Source organism: Thamnophis sirtalis, unplaced genomic scaffold, assembly GCF_051295495.1.
Source record: "Thamnophis sirtalis isolate CommonGarterSnake01/CBP01778 unplaced genomic scaffold, rThaSir2_p1.2 scaffold_15, whole genome shotgun sequence".
NCBI classification, from domain to species: domain Eukaryota; kingdom Metazoa; phylum Chordata; class Lepidosauria; order Squamata; family Natricidae; genus Thamnophis; species Thamnophis sirtalis.
This window is the reverse complement of record NW_028261395.1, coordinates 18,711,841-18,734,901: the sequence shown is the minus strand read 5'-3', so window position 1 is coordinate 18,734,901 and position 23,061 is coordinate 18,711,841. Positions and strand designations below refer to the sequence as shown.

Below are 23,061 nucleotides of genomic sequence, written 5' to 3'. Positions count from 1 at the left end.
GAAGTGCAATGTTAACGGACTGTGCTCCTTAGGGATGGCAGTCCTAGCAGTCCCATTTGTGTCATAACCAAAGGACCATGTGAGTCATTAAGCGAAGACCTTACATGACTGGGACATAGGTAGAGGTGGGAATCAAGGCAAGCCAGCCGGACTTCCTGGGAGGAGCCTGCTGGTGGTGGCAGCAAAAAATCAGCTGCCTCCGAATTCCTGGCTACGTACCTGTTTAGAGGATCTTCCATCTGACGTCTTATCAGGTTTTCTTATCCTTCAGGCAAGAAGGAAAGAAGAAATTGTTTTGCTGGCAAATGCTCTTCGATTTTTGCAGCTTTTGTGCTTGCAGGGAAAGGGGGGCTAGCCCAAGGCAGAACAGCTGTCCGTGCTGGGAACTTCAAACTGCCTTGTGCGGGACAAAGCAGGTCTCCCCCACTCAGTTCAAAGTTTTGTTTGATTTAATCTTATCACGAGCTGAATCCGTTTGCGTGGACAATAATTGTTTATCAACATTTTAGCTTCTTTTCTTTTTCTCCTCCGAAAAATTATTTACTTAGAGGCTTTTAAAATGGCGCCGAGCAGGCTGGTTTCTCCGGTAATAACGAACACTTTTTGTTAATTCTCACAAGAATTCAAAACAAAAGAGATTGCTTATCATATGTTTTGGTTTCACAATAGGCCAGCAGAAGCTTTTTAATTAGTTTCATTTTTACAAGAATTTCACTCCTTCATTAATCTTGCTTATCTGGAAGTTAAATGGTGATGAATCTGCTGAACGGTCTTGTTACAATGTTTACTCACTGAAAGTTTTGCCAAGCCTTAACTTCAAAATAAAAGGGGAACTCAGCCTCTTTACTTAAAGCTGCATATTCAGGCAATAGAGTTTTATTAACTCCAGGCAGATAAATTTTGAAATGGCTTCAAAACCAAATATTAACTCAAAGTCGTCACACTCTACTTCCAGGGGTACACCCTCAGTGCCTGGCACAAAGCTGCAGCCTCCTCTTCCTACGCCCCCTGCTGGGGATGTGTTAACGAAAGAATTTTTCCTGAGCAATCTAAGCGAGGCTCTTAATGCACAGACAATTAAAATGGAAGATAAGTTTAGAGATAATAGAGAGGTGGTAAAGCAGGAGAGAAAAGAGGAAATAAAAGAAATGAAAGAAGAAATCAAAAGTGAAATAAAAGGACTTAAACAGGAGCTGTATGAGAAAATTGACGCTAAGGTTGGTAAAATTAGAGACGAAATGCTGAGACTTGTAACTGTATTAACAGAACATATTTCTGGACTGGAAGATACTGTAGAGGTTCTTAATGATGCCAATGCTAACTTGACATTGAAAACAGAGGTGGTGGAACAAAAAGTGGAAAATGCTGAAAAAGAAATTATTATGATACAGTACCAACAAATGGAGTTCGCATTAAGAGTAAGGGGGCTGCGTGAGGAGAAACAGGAGAACCTGAAACAGATTCTATCGGAAGCTTTTGACCGCTTGATGGGAAGACCAGGGACCAACCTTGACTGGCAAATCGACAAAGCTTACCGCGTTAACTCCTGGCTGGCAAAGCAGAAGCAGCTTCCTTGAGACATCGTTATATATTTTACTACAAGAGAGCTTAGAAATATGGTACTGCAAGCGTCTTATAACACTAAGCTTCAAATTGGCGGTCAAGACCTGATTGTTTTGAAAGAGATACCACCTCAAATGTTAAGAGCCAGGAGAGACTATGCTTTTTTGGTCGGAGAACTCAGAAATCGTCAGATACAGTATAGATGGGATGCACCATTTGGCATCATATTTACATTTGATAAGCAAAGGTACCGCCTCAACACTGTATGGAAAGCCCGAGATTTTTATTATAATATATTGAAGGTCGGATACCCTGCACCATCTGGACCTAGAGAAAGACCACAAGAAGGACAGGATAGACAGCAAACTACACAACCACCAGACAAGGAACAAAAACCTAGCCATATGACTACTAGACGTATGGAGAAACAAGCTAAAAAGCAACAGCATCAACAATCATCGGCCATCGATCAAGGAACTACAATAACAAATCTGGAAGCAGTGGGAGGAGCTAGATCTAAGGTTAAATAGGCCATGCAGGAAGCTCTAGAAATGCTTCAACCAACCAAAGATGACAACTAAGATTTTAACATGGAATGTCAACGGACTGAATTCTCCACAGAAGAGGAAGAAAATATTTCATTATCTCAAACAGTTTAAGAACAATGTAATTTGTTTGCAAGAAATTCATATCAAGTCAACTGATCAAAAATATTTGATCAACTCAAAACTTGGTCAACATGTTGTAGCTTCCACTATGGAAAAGAAGAATGGTATAGTTGTATACTTAAGAAAAGATATGAAAGCTGTATACTATTGGGTGACTGGAATGGAGTGATAGATACTAAGAGAGATAAGAAGATTTTCCGCCTCAATACTAAGATGCGAGCAAAGTTACCCAAACCTTTCTTTGACATTATGGATGACTTTGAATTGAGAGATATTTGGCGAGAAAGAAATGCAGAGGAATATGACTTCCTATGAATCCCTTTCAAGGATTGATTTTATTCTAACCACTAATGATTTGCTTTCTAGGGCCAAGAAGACAAAGATTGCGGCTAGGGTCCTTTCGGACCATAACCCAGTTTGGATGGAGTTGGGAAGGGTAGTGCAGGCAAGAAGGTCTTGGAGATTGAATGAAAACTTATTTAGATATGAAAAGTATATTAATGATTGTAAAAAATTACTATCTGAATATTTTGTTTCGAATATGAATAAGGGTACATCTATGGAATTTGTATGGGATGCAAGCTAAGCGTATATGAGAGGAGTCTTGATGAATATAAATAAAACACATAGAAATAAGCAAGGGTTAAAACGAACAGAACTGGAAGAGGAAATTAAGAGAAAAGAGCTGGAGTTAACAATGAACCCAGATGATACAAAGGTTAAGGAAGGGAGGTGTGGTTTTCTCGATGCTACATATTATCATATATGGTGGACCTGCCAAAAGGTTAAGCAGAAATGATTTAAACTGTTAAAAGTTAGTTCAGTAAGAAGAAGCTAAGGTCAATGTAGAATGTCATTAATTTCTTTATCTCTTTTTTCTCAGTAGATTTTAGACTGTGTTAGTTAAAAATCCATACCGTGTACAGGTTCTGGGAAGTCGGGGGGGGGAAGGAGGAGGGGGGTTGGGGGTGGAGGGAGGGAGGGGCACACACAAAAAAAATTGTACTTCAACGTCTTAATGATTGACAAATGACGAAATATTTGTGTGTTTTTTTTTAAAGAAATAAAATAAATATTTGTCACAAAAAAAAAGGCAAGCCAGCCAACGTGTGAGAGCTATAGGGGGCTGATATCCATCAGGCAGACAATATGGAGTACAGGTGGATAAACAAAAAAGTGGCAAGAGTGACATGTGTCTTCTTGCTGGCTTTCCCCCAGGCATTGCTTTTGGGAAACCAGCAGAGAAGATTGCAAATTGTCATCGTGTGATATGGATTGCAACTGGCATAAATATGAACTAATTTCCAAGTGCCTGAATCATAGTCATATGAATGTGGGGCAGTTATGAAGCCTATAACTTTGAAGACTGTTTGTTTGCAGTTTGAAGACTGTCCCCTTGTTCAGCACCATTGAACCATCATCAAATGAGTGGTCACAATCTGAGGACTACCTATTAACTCTATACCAAAATAAGTAAAAAAAGACAACAGAGAAGAATAGTGTCAGTAGATTGAAAGATATTCCTGCAAATGTGCATTGTTGGCTCTTCATCTTAATTGTGCTGATTGCAGCCCATCATGTTTAATCAAGATAAAGGCTCATTCATGTATTGGGCTCAGGGGTTGGCAAAAGAGCTACTGAGAAGTAACTTGGGGTAAACCAACAAGATAAAATGCTTGGTTGGAGCTCAGGTCTTTCTTGAGCTATAAATCAAAAATCCACATGGACTCTCTCAAAACCAAGCAAATATACTAACCATAGAAGCCACAGAGTTTTAGCTTTTTTCCTTTAAACTACAAGAAATATTTGGGAACAGGGCAGTGACTCAGATGGCAATGGTCCATGTGTGCTTCAATTGATATCAAGCTGACCTCTAGGATGTGTGTAGGCTTGGAAATAGAGTGGAGTAGGCCTAGTAAGGCTGCAGAAATTTTAGCAGTGGTAAAAGAGGGACATAAGAGGTGTGTAACATACCTGTATCCCAGAGGTCAGATGCTACAAATCAGAATATGCTTGCCATTTTGGGATTTGAAATGCAAGATAGAAAGCCTGTTTGGTCTAAACGTTAAGGAAGAGGCTGTGAGTTCTAGCAGGAGGCTGTGAGTTCAAGTGTTGCCTTAGGCATAAGAGCCAGTTGGGTGACCTTGAGCCAGTTGCTGTCCCTCGCCTCATCAACTCACCTCAAAAGGTTGTTGGGACAGGGAAAATAGAAGAAAGGTGTGTTGGATGTGTTCACTGCTTGAATTATTTGTAAAAAAAAATAAAATAAGGGGATACAAAGAAATAAGTAGAAAAGCTGTGGTGTTGCAGTGACTTGAATGCAGTAATACAGACTAACTCAATGCTCTCTCTAGGAGTTTGATCCTAACTGGCTCAAGGTTGACTCAGCCTTCCATCCTTCCGAGGTGGGTAAAATGAGGACCTGGATTGATGGGGGTAACAGGCTGACTCTGTAAACCGCTTAGTGAGGGCTGTAAAGCACTGTGAAGCGGTATATAAGTCTAAATATTATTATCTGTGAGACTTTGCGGACTCAGTTTTCATCTGTTCTTTTCAGGTTGCAGAGCATAAAAGGAAACTCCAGGATGTTAAAAGACTTGACCACATCTCCATTCTGATGTCTTGTGGGCTGGTCTCCAGCAGTATGTGCTTGCATGCAATATGTTGCTAAAATCTTGGTCCACTTAAAAGACTTGTACCATAATAGAATAGGAAAGGTTTTAGCCAAATTAAATGTCAGCTCTCCAGAAATCAGAGAAAGAAAATAGAAACTTCAGCAGAAACTTTTAAAACTGTATGATATATAAGAGCCATGGTGGCATAGTGATTAGAATGCAGAATTACAGGCTAACTCTGCCCACTGCCAGGAGTTCGATCCTGACTGACTCAAGGTTGATTCAGCTTTCCTTCCTTCCAAGGTCAATAAAATGAGGACCCAGATTGTTGGGGGCAAGAGGCTGACTCTGTAAACCACTTAGAGAGGGCTGTAAAGCACTATGAAGTGATATATAAGTCAAAGTGCTATTGCTATCAAAGCCCTCCACCCATTATTTATCTCTGTGATTGTTATTTTCCCACCCGTACTGGATCAATATGGATTCCATAATCCATAATCTTCAATGAAGAATCTTTCATCTTGCAGAGGATTCAGGTTGCTGACAACAGCATTAGTAAGTTTTAGTGCTTCCTTGAGACTACAAGAGTTTAACGAAATGCTAAACATATTCTAAAATGAATGCTTTTTGTATGTATCTATTATATACAATATGCAATTTTAAATTTACTGTAGCCAAATAACACATTAGTATTTTTTAATAGTGGCAGTATTTGTTTGGCTTACATGGTTGTGTTTGATCTCACGGTACTATCAAAAAAGACACCTATCAGAAATATGGGAATCATTATACTGCTTTTTAATTTCCTCCCTGGTACTTAGGACAACACATAAACACGCATCTTTTATAATTTAGTGTTAATGCCTCCCTGCTTTCTTGATTTGACTCAGGTAAGTCCTGAAAGGAGGAGCTGGAGGACAGAATAATGGTAGAATAAAGGAGGTGGCAGGGCAAGTCTGTCCAGAAAAACCCTGCCAAATCACCCTGTCCAGGGGGACCCCCAGAGAGGTCCTTCTCTCTCTCTCCTTGGCTCTCTGGAACAGCCCTACCCCAAAAGTCCACCCAACTCCAGATCTATCATCTCTCTGGAAAACTATGAAGACCTGAGCTTTTTCAGCAGGAGGGCTTGTAACCCAGTTTTGAATTGTGCTTTTTATGTTGTGCAACAGATTTTTGGCTGCTTGTCCAGTGTAGATCTGAACTATTTTCTTATGTATTTTATTTGTATTTCATAATCCTTCCTCTTTTTTAATTATTTTAAGGGAAAGGATGGGGTGAAAAAACACACACTCAGGTTGCGGGTGGGGGGGAAGAGGGGATAAGGAAAAAGAAACATTCATGGATAAGAGTTTATTAGGGATTACTTCCTAGCTCTAAAGACAATGGTGTGCCAGTATTTCTCCACTCTCATTTTATCCAATGACAGCCATCCAGTAGCCTTGTTTATGTAGTCTCGGTTCCCATGGGGGGGGGGAGGCTTGAAACATCTGTTGGGCTGCTGTGAGAATTATTCAGACTAATTGGCAAACAATGTTGCTCAGATGTCCTGACTTTGGCCTACGACTGGGCAGAGCAGTTATCTGATACATGGTGTAGTAATGTGATCTGGGCCAAGTTTGAGCAGGTCACTTCTGAGGAAATGGACAGCACTCTGGCCACCTGTGTGGATCCAGGTCATTGGTGGGTTATGGCCGGTACACCCCGGTACAGGCGTACCAGTGGCAGCTGAGAGCAGCGACCACCATACCAGAACAGTGTTTTAGTGGGCCCACTAGCCCACGTTTCTTATCTGCTTTTAAGCCAACTCAGCGGTTTGTGCATGTGCGCGCAGTGTACGGCACCTGCACGACCTCTGCCAAACAGGGTGGTGTGTTCGCATGCATGCACAGCATGCATGCCCAAGATGCATGCCCTGCCCCATTGAGGCGTACCGGTTGCGACAGGATATGGAACCCACCACTGATCCAGGTCCTACTGGGTCATGAAAATGGCCAAGGAGGTGACACACAGTTAGGTTCAAGCTATTGTGCCACCTTTTTGATAGAGAGGATGGTGGTTCTTCCCTTGAAAAAGACAGAAATGCACCCACTCTTCAAAAGTTGGGCTCAGTGGTTTTCAATAACTAGTGATCAGTCTCCAGACTTCCCTTTTTGAGGAAGATTGCTGAGAAGGCGTTGGTCTGCAAATGATGAGAACCCTAGGGGGAAATGGGTAATAAAGATCCATTTCAATCAGGTTTCAGGCTGAGATTTAATACTCAAACAAAATAGCAAATTTATAATTAGGCACAGATAGGTAAATTAATTATGTGCTTAGCAAATAAATACATGTTTTGTAATAAGCCAATGTTGTATAAACATCAAGGAAAATATTTAGTCTCTTGATCTTGATACCACAGCCTGAGGAAACCTTCTAAGATATAGATTGATTGGAAATCACCTAGTCCAGTGCCCAGTGCAGGAATCCACTGGTACCCTCCTTGACACATGTATACAAGCAATTGCAGTGAAAGAGAGTCCATCCTTGCGAGCAGTTGCTTCTTGCTGAATAACTTATACCATTAGGAAATTCTTCCTGATATGCAAATAGACCTCCCCCTTGGGCTTAACTGAAATATTCAGTAAAATTATTGACCTCCATGGAGATCTGAATGGGGAGGAACAGGCTCATCTAAAGCCAAACATAGCTATCCAGAGGTGGGTTGCTGCCAGTTCGGTCCGGATCGGCCGGACAAATAGTAGCGACGGTGGAAGGCTCCGCCCACCTACCCAGACAAGAAGTGTTGCGTGCATGCTCAAACTGGTAGTAAAAAAATTGGCAACCCACCTCTGTAGCTATCATATCAGAACCCGTGATTTCAGGCCTAACCCATGCTTGATTTTTGAGAGGCTGTGTTTGCAAAGAGAAAAGGCTTGAACCAGAAAGTCCACCTGGACTCAGTTCCTGGGAGAGTTAAAGACACTTTCCAAGAGGCCCCAAATCCAGCTTAGGCTATTGGGTTAATTGTGGTGTTACTTGGACAAGGAGGCATTGAGGACCATCTCTCATACTCTTCTCTTCTGGACTATAATTTGCTGCTATCTAGAGACCATCTTGAAACTTCCACATATTCCATCTGCTATATTACCCAGCTGCTGAGGAAGTGCATTGGTAAGGAGGGTGTTGTTGTAATGGTGGTTTTTAGCTTTGCCAAGCTCTTGGGAAGGCTAACAAGACCAGAAGTTTGAACTACGCAACAGAAATGAGGACTCCACTAAGAATCAAGGCCAATATTGACATATAAAAAATATCAACATGATTTTCTGCTAACCCAGGAATCACTGGACATAACTTTAATTTCCCTGTGAACAAGGACTCAGAGATTTGGGTATTTTAGGTGGGCAGAGGAGATGAAGAAAACAACTGAAGAACAGCATGTAGTGCTTTAGAAATAAATAGGAAATTGAGCACAGCTAGCAAAACTTATTCCATGCCTACTGAACCTGGACTGAGGAATGATTGCTATGTCAGAACTTCAAACAGTGCATAACACTTCCCACACAATCAATCTCTAGGGATGATAGTTACAGAGATAATTAGCAGACAATTCTTCACTTGTATCTCTCTTCCTTGACTGTCTTTCTCTTAACGCTCATCTACAAGTTCAGATACTCGAGTAGAGGATACTACTGGTACTTAGCTGTAACTCAGGCTTCCCTTCCACAATGTTATTTCTTAAATGAAACTTATTTACTTTTTTTTCACGATAAGTATCAACCTCAGGAATACTTTCTTTGAAAAGTTATCTCATAACTTTAGTATTTATTTCTGCATACCTTTTGTTGAATCAAATGGCATGAGTAAACCAAACTTGTATGTATGTAGAGAAAAGTACACTTACACTTAGGCAAGAAAAAACAAAAGATGTATTCAGAATACAAAAATGTGTATAATTCTCTGAATTAATGCTTAACTTACTTAAGTAATAATTGTCACTTGTAAATCCCAACCGACCATATTTTTCGGAGTATAAGATGCACCTTCCCCCCTCCAAAAAAGTGTGGAAATGTTGGTGAAAAATGGGTCATTTTTAGCAAAAACAGACATTTTTGCCTTCCCCCAGCCCCCAGAAACATTCTAAAGGCTTCATTGGGGCTGGGGGAAGACAAAAATGCCAATTTTTGTGGGAAACGGCCCGTTTTCTGCCCATTTTTTGCAAAAATGGGGATGTTTTTGCCTTCCTTCCTCCAGCCCTGCTGAAGCCTGCAGAGTGCCCCTGGGGGCTGAGGAGGACAAAAACTTTTTTTTTCTTACTTACTCTTCGAAATCTTGGTGCGTCTTATACATCTTATAGTTCTGAAAAATACGGTAAATTGGTTTGATCAAGTGGCAGTTGGCAAATAAAATTTCTTATCACATTTTTACTTTGAAACTGAAATGCACAAGTGTGGCTTTCATTAATTTGCAAATACATTTTCCAGATCCTTCAGGGAATAAGAAGGACACATTCTCTATTCTGGAAAGCTCTGAAATAATTAATAGTGCAATCTTACACATGCTTGCTGAGATATAAATATTTCAATATTTAATGGGAGCTGTTTCCAAGTTAATAGGAATAAATCATAACCAAAATCTCAACATAGTATCCAATTTAGCGGGGAGTATATATTATTAATTCATTAGAATTGGTATAATGATATATGCCTGTACTCCAAGAAAAACCCCAGATTGTCTATGAATGAGGAAGACATGGAAACATATGTTTTGTTATATTGGTTTTATTTACAAATATACAAGTATTTCATAATTGGGGTCAAAAGGCCCTTTGCAGATCTATTAGCCCACATCTTTTTCTTAGGAGAAACACCTTCACCTCCAGGTAAAGCTAATAAGGTCGCATGGACATCTCCTTAGAAAGGGGGCAGGCTTTATACTTTCTTCTGCCTACGAACATGGTGACAACAATAGATGGCATACCATGGGGCAGTCTCCCTTTGGTGTTGTCTACCCTTTCTGTTAAATCGGGCAGGAATGGTATGCTCTGGAGTATGCAAGAGAAGACCATCTGGTGGGATCTAGGAGGAAAGCCTTTTCTGCCATAGTACCTGGGAACATCATCACTCCAGAGATCAGACTTGCCTTGTGCCTGCTGGGACTTTGATAGTATGAATGAGCCAGGGGTGGTATTCACTTATCTTTCCTACCGGTTCGAAAATGTGAGGGCCTAAATCAGGAGTGAAATCCAGCAGGTTCTGACAGGTTCTGGAGAACTGGTAGCGGAAATTTTGAGTAGTTCGGAGAACTGGCAAATGTCATCTTTGGCTGGCCCTCGTGTGTGGTGGGAATGGAAATTTTGCAATATCCTTCCCCTGCCATGCCCACCAAGCCACGCCCACCAAGCCACACCCACAGAACCGGTAGTAAAAAAAATTGAATTTCACCACTGGCCTAAATGGGATGCTGTAGAGCCAGGGTGGGTCGGCGGAACCACCCTAAATTTCCACTACCGGTTTGGGTGAACCGGTCCGAACTGGCAGAATACCACTTCTGGAGTGAGCCCATTTCTTTACTATATTGAGCATGGGATGCTGTGAGTGTTCTCTGCAGATACTTTATGCTATTTAGTCATTTACAATTTTGGTTCTGCTTCCATTATTAGTCACCCAGTGTCCTATATATGAGACAGGTGACCACATACAATCATTATAGCAATAGCAATAGCAGTTAGACTTATATACCGCTTCATAGGGCTTTCAGCCCTCTCTAAGCGGTTTACAGAGTCAGCATATTGCCCCCAACAGTCTGGGTGCTCATTTTACCCACCTCGGAAGGATGGAAGGCTGAGTCAACCTTGAGCCGGTGAGATTTGAACCGCCGAACTGCAGATAACAGTCAGCTGAAGTAGCCTGCAGTACTGCACTCTACCCACTGAGCCACCTCGGCTCTTGTAAACAGGAATGGGAAATGCAATTTCTATTATTTCAGTACCCTGCAACGACCTGTTTTCCAAGCCCATGAAGAATGTAAGCATATCAAAATATCTAGTTGGGAGCTAAGTTCAAGAAAATGGTATTTTAGCAAAACAGAACAAAATGTTTAGGTTAGAGATGTCAGAAATACCTCAGGAATGTCCAGATTTGAGGAACAATTTGAGAGAAATAAATCAAGGAAGAAATTGTGAGAGAAACGGGTGCAGGTAATCCTCACTTAATTATCATTCATTCACTGTCTATTTGAAGTCTTAGCCCAGTCCCTGAAGTTATGACTGTTGCAACAACCCTGCAGTTACGTAATCAAAATCTGGGTGCTTGGCAGCCTGTTCGGACTTATGACCACAGTGGTGCTTCAACTCCCTGCCCAACTACCTCTTTTGGCTGCCCTACACACCAGCACCCCTTGAAGGTGGCTGTTCTGGTGCTCAAATAGAGGCCTGGTGCTTTCACAGCCTGTAATGGAATGCCTGGATGGCATTGGGGAATGAAAGCAAGAGATGCTGCATAGGAAAAAATGGTAAGAGAACACCTCTCTGATCTTGATAAATACAAATCATCGGGACCAGATAGATTACATCCCAGAGTTCTAAAGGAACTGGCAGATGTCCTCTCAGAACCACTGTACCACATCTTCCAAAAATCCTGAAGCACCAGAGAACTACCTGAGGACTGGAAAAGAGCTGATATGGTTCCCATCTTCAAAAAAGAAAAAAAAAGACAGACCCAGGAAACTATAGACCAATCACACTAACATCAATACCCAGGCAGATACCGGAAAAGATAATTAAAAAAAAACAAAAAAGATTTGCCAGCATCTAGAAATGAGTAGAGTAATAACTAGCAATCAGCATGGGTTTGTAAAAAATAGATCATGCCAAACCAATCTTATTTCATTCTCCAACATAGTGACTAAATTAGTAGGCCAGCGAAGTACTGTGGACATAATACACATTCGACAAAGTAGACCACAACCTACTTCTTGGTAAGCTAGAAAAAAGTGGGAGAGATAGCATCACCATCAGATGGATTCATAACTGGCTGACAGACCGTACTCAGTGAGAAGTCCTTAATGGTACTACATCTACATGGAGGGAAGTAAGCATGGGGTACCACAAGATTCTGTCCTAAGCCCAGTACTCTTCAATATCTTCATAAACGACTTAGATGAGGGAATAGAAGGAGAACTTAACAAATTTGCAGATGATACCAAACTGACAGGAATAGCTAACATCCTAGATCAGTGATGGTGAACCTTTTTGGCACCAAATGCCCAAACCTGAACACACATGCATGTATGTGCATGTGCACACATTGGAGCACCGGAAACCCAAAGACCAGCTGGCCGGTGTGCGCATGCCTGGTTTTTGGCCGTTTTTCAGGCCATTTTCAGGCCTTTTTTGGGTCATTTGAAGGCTGTTTTTTGGGCCATTTTCAGGCCTGAAAACAGTTTGAAAAAGACCCCCCAAATGGCCTATTTTTTAAACCAGAAGAGCAGCTGGCGATGGGACGTGTGCCCACAGAGAGGACTCTGCATGCCATCTCTGGCACACGTACCATAGGTTCGCCATCACGGGCCTAGATGATAGGCTCAAGAACCAGATGGGTCTTGACAGACTTGAACACTGGGCCGTATCTAACAAAATGGAATTCAATGTAGAGAAAAGTAAAGTCCTACACTTAGGCAAGAAAAACCAAAAGTACACATATAGACTGAATAAAACCACGCTTAATAGCAGTGACTGTGAGAGGGATCTTGGAGTCTTAGTGGACAACCAGCTAAATATGAGCCAGCAGTGGGCAGCGGCAGCCAAAAAAGCCAATGCAATCTTAAATTGCATTAACAGAGGGATACAATCAAGATAAATGAGGCACTAATACCACTCTATAAAGCCTTAGTAAGACCACACCTAGAATACTTCATCCAGTTTTGGTCACCACACTATAAAAAAGATGTTGAGACTCTAGAAAGAGTGCAGAGAAGAGCAACCAGGATGATTAGGGGACTGGAGACTAAAACATACGAAGAACTGTTACAGGAACTGGGCATGGCTAGTCTAGTGGACTAGGGCAGAAATGATAGTGCTCCAACATTTGAGGGACTGCAACAGAGAGGAGGAGGTCAAGCTATTTTCCAAGGCACCTGAAGGGCAGACAAGGAATGGAATGGATGGAAACTGATCAAGGAAAGATTCAACCTAGAAATAAGGAGGAATTTTCTGACAGTGAGAACAATCAATCCATGGAACAGAAGCTGCTTTCAGAAGTTGTGGGAGCTACATCACTGGAAGCTTGCAAGAAGACACTGGATTGCCATCTGTCAAAAATGCTGTAGGGTTTACTTGGATGGAGGTTGGACTACATGACCTGCATAGGTCCCTTCCAACTCTGTTAATCTGTATCTGTAAACATTCAGACATGATAGGCAGCAGCGCTCAGGGGCTTAGCAGTCAGAGAAAGTAATTTAGGATGGACCCGCCCTTAAGATTAGACTGAATAGTAGGAGCAAACAACATAATGCAGTCATAGGTGATATGAAAACAAATCTGTCTTGTAAACTTTGTACAGATTTTAAGAAAATTTACTTCTAGCAATATTATATATTCAGAAATGGAATCATAGCAGAGTTTACAGTCATTTCTATGGCATTTTTGTCCATATGTCTTAAAGAATTTATGGCTAATATTGGAAAAAATATCAAGTACTGGCATAATTAAAGATTAAAGCTATGGCTCCTTGCATTTTAAGTCCTACTTCATAAAGCACCATAAATCAATCTTTGGGTTGACTGTTCTCATATTATTTTGGTCTCTTTCTTGATCCAAGGCACAAATTTGCTGACCTTTGTATAAACACCAGGGGAATCCTTTTGCCCACAGCCATATCCCCAGGAAGTAATCCCTAGAATTACCCATTGTGTATTTGGTCTTTGACACACCAATGGTCCTCCACTGTCCCCTTGACAGCTGTCTACCCGATTGTCTTCAGAAAGGTTTCCAGCACAGAGCATCCGATTAGTAAATTTCTTTCCATAACGAGATGTGCATACTTTTCTTGGGAGAAGAGGCACGGTTCCCTGGAGTAACATCCTTGAGTATGACTTTCCTGGAAGAATAATTAATATTCAACACAGGGAGCAACAAAATAGAAAAAAATCATTGCAAGGTTAGATCTATAACTTTATAGGATAAGGCTTTTAATGATAGTTCATAGTACTTTTTTTAAAACAAAGTTCATTTTGTTGTGAGCTATCTTGGAGGCTCGCCATTCTGATTTAAATGGTTTTTTTGTATTTACTCTTATTTATTTAAAATATTTTATCCCATTTTTTTAAAGTTAAAAAGCCTTCAAAGAAACTAACAAAAATAATTAAAATGAATTTAGAATGGGATCTAAAGAATGGGTAGCTAAACTAAATAAGGCTAGGAACAAAGGTGGATTGTTGGTGAAAATCCAGGTCTCTGGAATCGGAGAGACCTGGAGGCAGAACTTCCGTCTGTCCGAAGATGTCTCCGTGGTCATGCGGCTTGCATGACTCAACACCAAAGTGACATGGAGCGCTGTTACCTTCCCATCAAAGATGGTTTCTATTTTTCTACTTGCATTTTTACATGCTTTCGAACTGGGAGCTCACTCGGTTACACAGCGCTAGGGATTTGAACCACCGAACTTTCTGATTGACAAGTTCAATGTCTTAGTCACTGAGCCACCTCGTCCCTCTATTTTAAATTACATAGATTTAAAGAATGGCATACTCTGCATAATAAAAAGTAAAAAAAAAACAGAATAAATAAATTATCACCCTAATTCAGTAAATATAGAAATACTTTAATTATATTCTCTTTTTTTTTTACTCAAGTATACAGTACTCCTTTTCAGCAGTCCAAATTTGCAGATGCACATTGTACAATTTAGACAAAAGGATAACTTAAGTAGCAAACCTTGGAAAACAAGACCCATCCTGAATAAAGGCAACCAATCTTCAGATATGGAATACTGATGCTAAGAAATAGTAGTACTAATATTTCACCAATTATTTTCTAATACAGAGGTCCCCAACCCCTAGCCTATGCAAGCAGCAGGCAAATGTGCATGGCGCAGCTCCATTTGCGCAAGCAGCAGGCGTTCTCTTGCGCACATGGAGCTCCATTTGTGTGAGTGGCGGGCACACCCAACACTCACGTAAATGGAACTTCATATGTGCGCACAAGTGCCCACCACTTGCGCAAATGGAACTGCACATGTACAGATGCTTGGAACCATTTCCTCTCCCCTCCCCTGAGAGTTTGCACAGCCAGAAAGGATGGGGACCACTGTTCTAATACACAATGATTCAGAAGGAGTTGATACTTCAGTGATTGTAATTTTGGATTTCATTAATAACACTGCTTTATTTTAGGATTAGTTCCTACTGAAGATGCCCTTAGCTCTTAGTACTGTGCTAGTCCTTAAGAATCCTGAGAATTGTAAAGCAAATTCTGTTCTAGTACACTATTAAATGCTAGGTGTAATTCCTTGGAGCACTCTAAAGGCCAGGATGGGTCTGTAACAGAATATTTTACTAATCTGGAATTTAAATACATAAAATAGTTTGCAGGAAAGATTGAGAATAATTTACACCTTACACTGAATTAATGACCCTATCATCTAAAATAATCAAAACAATCAAAAAGAATTCATAAAATTCATTTTTAAAATTGTCTTACTTCTGGATGTAAAATTATTGATCTGGTGTAGTGCACTTACAAGGAAGAAACAGAGTTGGTATTCAATAATTCCTCAAGTACTATATTTTTTAACTGCCCAGTTTTTGTCTCTGCAAGTAGACCTTCTTTAGCAGTTGTCTTGTTTAGTATCTGTTTGCAGTTATCATGAGGATGGAAAAATGACTTTGCAACCAATCTTTGTATTTACAAACTTGTATGTAAAGTAAAAAGGTGAAGTAAAATCTTAAGCAGAGTTATGGTTTCACTTAGCAACTGCTTTTCTTAACAACCAAGTTCCTGGCCCCAGTTGTTGCTGAACAAGGATTACTTGTATTCCAAAAAGGAAAATGTTGAGAGGCGAAAGATTACGGTAATTGTAGAATTTATTTATTTATTTATTAGACTTATATACCGCTTCATAGGGCTTTCAGCCCTCTCTAAGCGGTTTACAAATTTTTAGCAAATTGAGTCAGCAACTTGCCCCCACAGTCCGGGTTCTCATTTCACCTACCTCGGAAGGATGGAAGGCCGAGTTGACCTTGAGCCGGTGAGATTTGAACCGCTGAACTGCAGATCACAGTCAGCTAAAGTGGCCTGCAGTACTGCACCCTAACCACTGCGCCACCTCGGCTCTTATTTAGGTAGTAATCTGAGAATTTCTACATGTTTAATACAATAGCATGTCTTATTTTTCCTACTTATGGTGATTTTATTATGTTTTAGCTTAATTAATATTTCATCTCGGATATTGCATTGTCCATGTTTTGTGTGTGTGTGTGTGTGTGTGTGTGTGTGTGTGTGTGTGTGTTTGTGTGTCTGTATAAAAACCATGTATAAATATGTGTGGGTATATGTGTATTTCTCTGGGTATAAAAATGATCTATTTAAAAAGTAGTATTTACTACTGTATTCTTTACAAGTGGACTCATAGAGTCTTTATAAGCAATGTTGAACTCAAAACAAAAAAGAGAAGATGTAAAAAAAGAGGGAGAGAGAGAAATAGCTTTCTGATAGAGATTAGTCTTTTGTCCTCCCTTCTTGTGGTTAATATTGAAATAACACTTAAGTACAAAGAATCAGCTTGTGGTTTGTGGTTCCAGGGGAGAGAATTAAACAAAGAGATAAAGAATAAAAGCAAAGAAAGGAAAATCATTCCTTTCGTTTCCCACAGCCATTCACAAAATATAATCATTCAACTCACAGGAGGATTTACTGCCTTCAAACAGAGAGATTGTCCTTCTCTTGCTCCCCCTCCCTCTTTCCCTTACTTTAGCAATTGCTGCTTAAGGGAAAGTTACAAAGAGCATATAAATATGAATAGAGGTGACATAATAGCAGTCTTCCAATGTTTGAGGGGCTGTACCAGTAGGGAAGGTGAGTGACTAAGACCCCTGAGTGGAGTGGAATGGCTTCACAAGTCATGAATGTTCCATCACTGGAGATTTTTAAGAAGAGACTGAATAGCCATTGTCTAGGGCCGTGATGGCAAACCTATGGCACGTGTGCCAGAGGTGGCACGCAGAGCCCTCTCTCTGGGCATGTGCGCCAACCAGGTGCTCTTTCGGGTTTCAGCATGCGCACGCATGCTGGCCAGCTGGTCTTCGCACGCGGGAGTGCCGGAAACCAGAAGACCAACTGGCCAACGCACACATGTGCACCAAGCAGCTGCTCTTCCGGTTTCCTGTGCACATGCACGAAGACCAGATGGTCAGCATGCATGCATGCACCAGAACACAGAAGAGCAGCTGGCCGCACTGGGCAGCTGCTATTCAGGTTTCCGGTACTCCCACGTGCACAAAGACCAGCTGGTACATTCTTGGCTCTGGCATACGTCTGCACCCGCATTCTGGTTTCGGCACTTGGTACCGAAAAGGTTCGCCAACACTGATGTAGGGCAGTGCTGGGTTGCAAATCCCGTTCCAACTGGTGCGTTCAAGCACCTCCGCAATGCTCCAGCTGCTCCGCGGAGCATTGCTTAAGTGCTGTATGTGCCATGTGCCTGCGCGGAAGTGCAGAAGCCTTTAAATCCGGTAAGGATCTCGGGCGGGCAGGTGGGCCCTCTGGAGCACCGTACCGGAACAGTATCCAGTGCTCCGGGCTGGCTCCGGTACGCCCGTACCAGGGCATACCACCTGCAACCTACCACTGATGTAGGGTCTCCCACTATGGGCAGAGGGCTGTACTAGAAGACCTCCAAGACCCTTCCAAACCCCTTTATTCAATGATCTACGTTCTAAATATACCTCCTTAGCAACCAACTACTGGAAAGACATAGTGCGGAAGAGCAAGGCTAGGGGTAGTCTCCACCTGGATGGGCATCAACCCCTCCATTTTGCCAGGTGTGCTTTACACAAACATCCCCCACAGTAGGTATCTCTAGTATAATGAAGAGAAGGACTAGGGGTGATATGATAGGAGTCATGGTGGCGCAGTGGTTAGTATATAGAACTGCAGGCTATCTCTGCCTACCGCCAGGAGTTCGATCTTGATCGGCTCAGGGGTTAATTTCAACCTTCTATTTTTCCAAGGTCAGTAAAATGAGGACCCAGATTATTGGGGGCAATATGCTGACATTTGTAAATAGCTCAGATAATGCTGTAAAGCACAATGGAGCCATATATAAGTCTATGTGCTACTGCTATTGCTACAATAGCAGTATTCCAGTCACCTACTCAGCAGGGGGTTGGACTAAAAGACCTTCAAAGTCCCTTCCAACTCTGTTATTCCATATTCTTTGATGATGGCAACTGTAGTACAACACATCTGGAGATCATCAGAGAAACAGTTGGAAGGGACCTTGGTGGCCTTCTAATAGTTCAACCTTCTGCTCAAACAGGAGACCCTATATCATTTCAGACAAATGGCTGCCCAATCTCTTCTTAAAAACCTCCAGTGATGGACTACTTAAAACTTCTGGAGGCAAATTGTTCCACAGGTTAATTGTTCTCACTGTCAGGAAATTTCTGCTTAGTTCTAGGTTGCTTCTTCTTTCCATCCATTGCTTCTTGTTTTGCCTTCTGCTGTTTTGCCAGGCTCAGAAGATTGATCTGTCATATATATTTTTTTGAAATATAACTAAATAACTATATAAACTAGTAGGGGCATTTCTGAGTATAGTAGTGGGGCTTTTATTTTATTTATAAATGGGATTTATTTGTTTTTATTTATTTTAAATCATCCATTTCCCTCATATGGTTTCCTATTTACATTCTTTTTAGAAACTACTGGGTGTAAAATATATACATTCGTCTATGATATAAATCAGAACTATAGGATAAATCATGTCATATTTCATACCCATCGTTCTACCAATGAAGTCTTCAACAGGTTTACAGGCTACACAGTGACAGTTCATAGTGACACTAGGAAAGCTTCTTGTAAGTTGAAACGTTTTATTACATGCAGTAGCTAACCTGGCTGCATTTCTCTCCATTTTAAAAGCAATATTATTTAATTTCAAGTTAATTTGACAACATTCACTGTTTTTGCTTTCCATAGATTATTTGTTATATACTTAAAACTCTCATTCTGTATGAGTCGGTAAAGGCCATCAAAGTTTTCCAAAGTTGCAAATAGGGAGGATTAACTTCTCTTTTTATTCTTCGATGCCCCATGTGGAAGTTATGAGGCAGCCCAGCACTCACCTGTATCTCCCCAGCCTGATATGACGCAAGACTTTCGGTCCACTTCAGCTTTCTGCTTCCCAGCAGGGAGGCAAACTGGGAAGACATGGTGGTTGAAGGAAAGACATTTCCCCTCTTTGCCCCACATCCTGACCAGAGCAATGTCATTATCATTATTGCTCGGCCGATAATTTCTATGAAGGAGGATCTTCTCTACCGGCAACTCTCTCTCCGACTCATCTCTCACACCGGTATGGTGGTCTCCCACCCGCAGAAGGTAGCGACGAACGTCTACCCCAAATCTGCCCGCAAAAGAGTCAAAAAAACCAGTTAGTTTTCAATGAAGATGTTTCATGTTTCTTTCAACTAGAAAGGATCTTTCTTAAGGAGCGATGAGTCAATTAAAAACACCTCCTCTGCCATCCTACACACACAAGATATAATCATATATTACATTACTCACTTTAGGCAGATATTTTATATTCCTCAAAAATATGACTAAGACACCCATAAATAAAACCAACCTGAAGTCCTTGAGAGGGTGGTGCACTACGCAGAGCAGGGTCTGTTGTGAACAAGCTCTATTATGACTTAGCATGATGTGGGGACCCAGCCATTATTGGCACACTGGCATACCCAGCTGGTGCCAGCATAACCGTCTCTTGCCAAAGCAGCTGGACGTCAGTCCATGCTGGCAATGAAACTGGTGAGCAGTGCTGTCTTAATAGCTTGCTAAAGTTACAATGGTTGGGGAATTCCCTGCGGATGGGGAAATCCTTCATGGCTATTGCTTGCCCTATTGAAGGCCGAGGCTGAGGAGAAGGGAAATTCTGACAGGTGGTTAGAGCAGCTGAAGCAATGAGATTTGCTTTCTGTCAGAGGGTAGGAAGGGGGCATTACCCCTGGATCACTTGCAGTGCCTGATCCACAGGGTTGCCATTTCTGTTATCCCACCTCTGTGTGTCAGGCCCAGAGGTGGGGGTGCTTTCAGATATAGTAGGGGAGGCTTCCCATGCCACCTGTCTTCATGCCACAGGAAGGACCAGGGAGGTAATAATATGACTTTGCTATCTACTGACATGCCATCTAGGGGTGGAGACTGCATTGATTGAAGCAACAATCCCACATCAGCCCGCACAGCATACTGTATGGCATTAGGGCAGCTTATGGGGGGAGAGTAGATGAATCAGGAGCAACCCCTATTTCAGGTAGTGTCTCTACCATGAGTCTTTTACACACCAGGAGGGGAAGAGTGGAAAAAGGATTTGTCATAAGCAGCCAATAGGAGCTGGACAGATCCATTCTTCATCAATATGCCTCATTAATTAGATCACCACCAAAGTGTGACACAATGGGCAAATATAATGCTTCTGAAAAAAAATGTGTAAAATATTAACACAAGTTGAGTTTAAAGAAACTCAAAGTCCACTGGCATCAGTTATAAGCTGCACATAAAAAGAAAGATATAGGATGAGATGACTTTAAAGGATGGTTAGCCATCTACCCTCAAGTTGAATTTAGGAAGACATGAAGAGGTTTTCTATGACATGTTCACAAGCCATGATTTAATTTTTTTCTCACTAACAATAAGTGGATGCTGGCTATACTTGACCTTTTGAAGCAATGTGCTGCTGTCATTACCCAACAACTGCTGATAAGAGTCGCGCCGCACAGCAAACGAGCATCTTTGTGAATCCCCTTCAGACGCAAGGACACCTGCCATGGCCAACTTCCCCTGAAAGAGAAAAGCCATGAAGACACAGCAAAGGCCAAACCCTGGCTTGGATTTTCATGGGGAGGTTTTGTGTTTCTCTTCCACCCAGCCTCTGTTGAGTTGTATAGTTTATTAAACAAACTGCTTTGTGTAGGCTAGCATCATTCTTTCCTAGAACAGAATAAAATGATTCCAAGCGGGCCTTGCATATCAGAATTCCTCAGGAAAGTGAAAGAACACCATGCCTAAATCCTGTATCATAATGTGCCCAGCTTGACAACAACGTAGGTATTTGGAACTCATCAAAATATCTACTTCCCATCTCTGTCCATATTTCCTAGATTTCCTGGCAATTTCAGCAATCTTGTCTTTGGGTACTAAATGCACATTTGCTCATTATTCTATGCTCCACTTGAAAATGAATGAATAAAAATTCCAAATGGCCTGCCATCTCATTTCAGACTCAAGTTATCCACTTTTGATGAGCAGTTGATAAAATTACAAAGCTCTGCTCTTCTGTGCCTGCTTCATCTGGGGTGTATTACTTCCTGACTGAACAAATCTGCACATGGTTGGGAGAAGGCATTTTGTCTGATGGGCGTAGATCTCTGCTTTCGTAAGTTGCAGTTTTGACTTTCAGAAGCTGCATTTTTAACCTAAATGACACATTGACCTTTCTAAAATGCACTTTTGCATTTGAGAAGACAATGGCATGCTTCTCTTCTCATAACTCTGCCTATGGGCACCATCATACTATAATGCCCCAGAAAATATTGTTCCACTTCAGAAGAAATATTGTAGAATTGGAACTGGAGACATTCTATGGGCATGCATGGACAGAAGAGGATATAATGGGGGCTAGAAATTTTGACACAATTCCTTGCTTTAATCTGACAGTTAACCTCAAACATGCAGTCCATTATAGAAAACCTGAGTGCTGCTATTTAAATCAAGGACAAAAGTATGTCTATCTTAAAGTATATACAGTAATGGGATGTCAAAAATATAATTTACTTTTGGAGAAGGCAAGGGTGCAATTTAGGCTGGTCAAAAGTACAAAAGCAGCTTCTGAAGGTCAAAACTGCAATTGAGGAAAGTTAAAAGTGCATCTTAAGGTCAGAGGTGCCATGTAGGCAGGATCCGAGGCAAATACATGTGAACGAAAGAGAGTCCCACAGGGTCCAGCCAACTCGTCACATCCTGTCAGTTCTACTTTAATTTAATGGTGTATTTTCATGGCACCACAGCAACAGCTACAGAAATCCAGGAAAAATTGTGACTTCTTTAAGGAGTTGCAGCTCATCTATGTTCCCCACAAAGCTTTTTTTCCCTAAGTGCACATTAATGGATATTTTGTGACCCAACCCACACCTAAATCTCTGTCCTCCTTTTCACAAAGTTTGCATTTAGAATTGCAAAGCACGGTAGATTAGGCAGTTTCCTTCCTGCTTCCATTTGTTTATTCAGCTGTTATTGAGTTGAACAGAAAAGTCTGCTCCAAAAACTTTCCAAAGCGGAGTTTTATTTTATTTTTAAATTTATTTTTAGCAGTTCAAAGTGCTAAAACAAAGTTTTTAAGTAGTTTACAAGACTTACAGTAAAACAATTGTTTACCATTGGGGGAAAAAATTGACATGCAAATGCATGCACTTTCAATTCTTTATCTGGGAGTCTTACTTGTAAAAGTGTGCAATCACTTTTAAGCTATACTAGTCTCCTGGTCTTTCCATGTAGCTTCCTGGCAACAATAGGAAGGTGATTTTCTATTGCCTTGTGAAGGAAAGCCAGGTGCTTAATCCACAAAAGAAACAACAGTGATCATCTTGAAGAAGCTGAGTAGACCAAGGAGGCAGCAGGGGCACTTCGTCTGCTTCAGAAAAACCTGCACAAAACCTTCACAAAAACAGGTCTCAACAGCAATATTAGTTCATTATTGCTGTGCTAATGGTGGCCGGAGCATTTATAGTGTACATTTCTGCTTCTATTGATTCCTTGAGATTTGAACAGTTTTTTTCAGGTGGTGGTGAATGGACTATTCAATATTGACTCTGGTAAGCTTGTTGTAGTATCTACAAAGTGTTTTGGTGACAACTTTATTTAGTTATTCTGTACACAGAATTCCTTGATACATCTTCTATGTCCAGAGTACTATCTAATCCAGTAGTCAAAGCATATAAATAAAATGCTTGGAAAATAGCTAAAA

General features: G+C 41.1%; 1 protein-coding gene across 1 annotated transcript in view; it reads right to left on the bottom strand.

Annotated features, from left to right (window-relative positions):
* Positions 1-12,399: 12,399 nt before the first annotated feature.
* LOC106544074 (neurotrypsin) overlaps positions 12,400-23,061 on the bottom strand; it is a 39,246-nt gene continuing 28,584 nt past the window's right edge. Inside the window, exons 13-15 of the mRNA XM_087702419.1 lie at positions 20,757-20,879; positions 19,166-19,446; positions 12,400-13,920 (exon numbers count right to left, since the gene is read on the bottom strand). Of these exons, the coding sequence (XP_087558545.1) occupies positions 13,610-13,920; positions 19,166-19,446; positions 20,757-20,879 (715 nt within the window). The 3' untranslated portion in view covers positions 12,400-13,609. The remainder of the gene's footprint in view (positions 13,921-19,165; positions 19,447-20,756; positions 20,880-23,061) is intronic.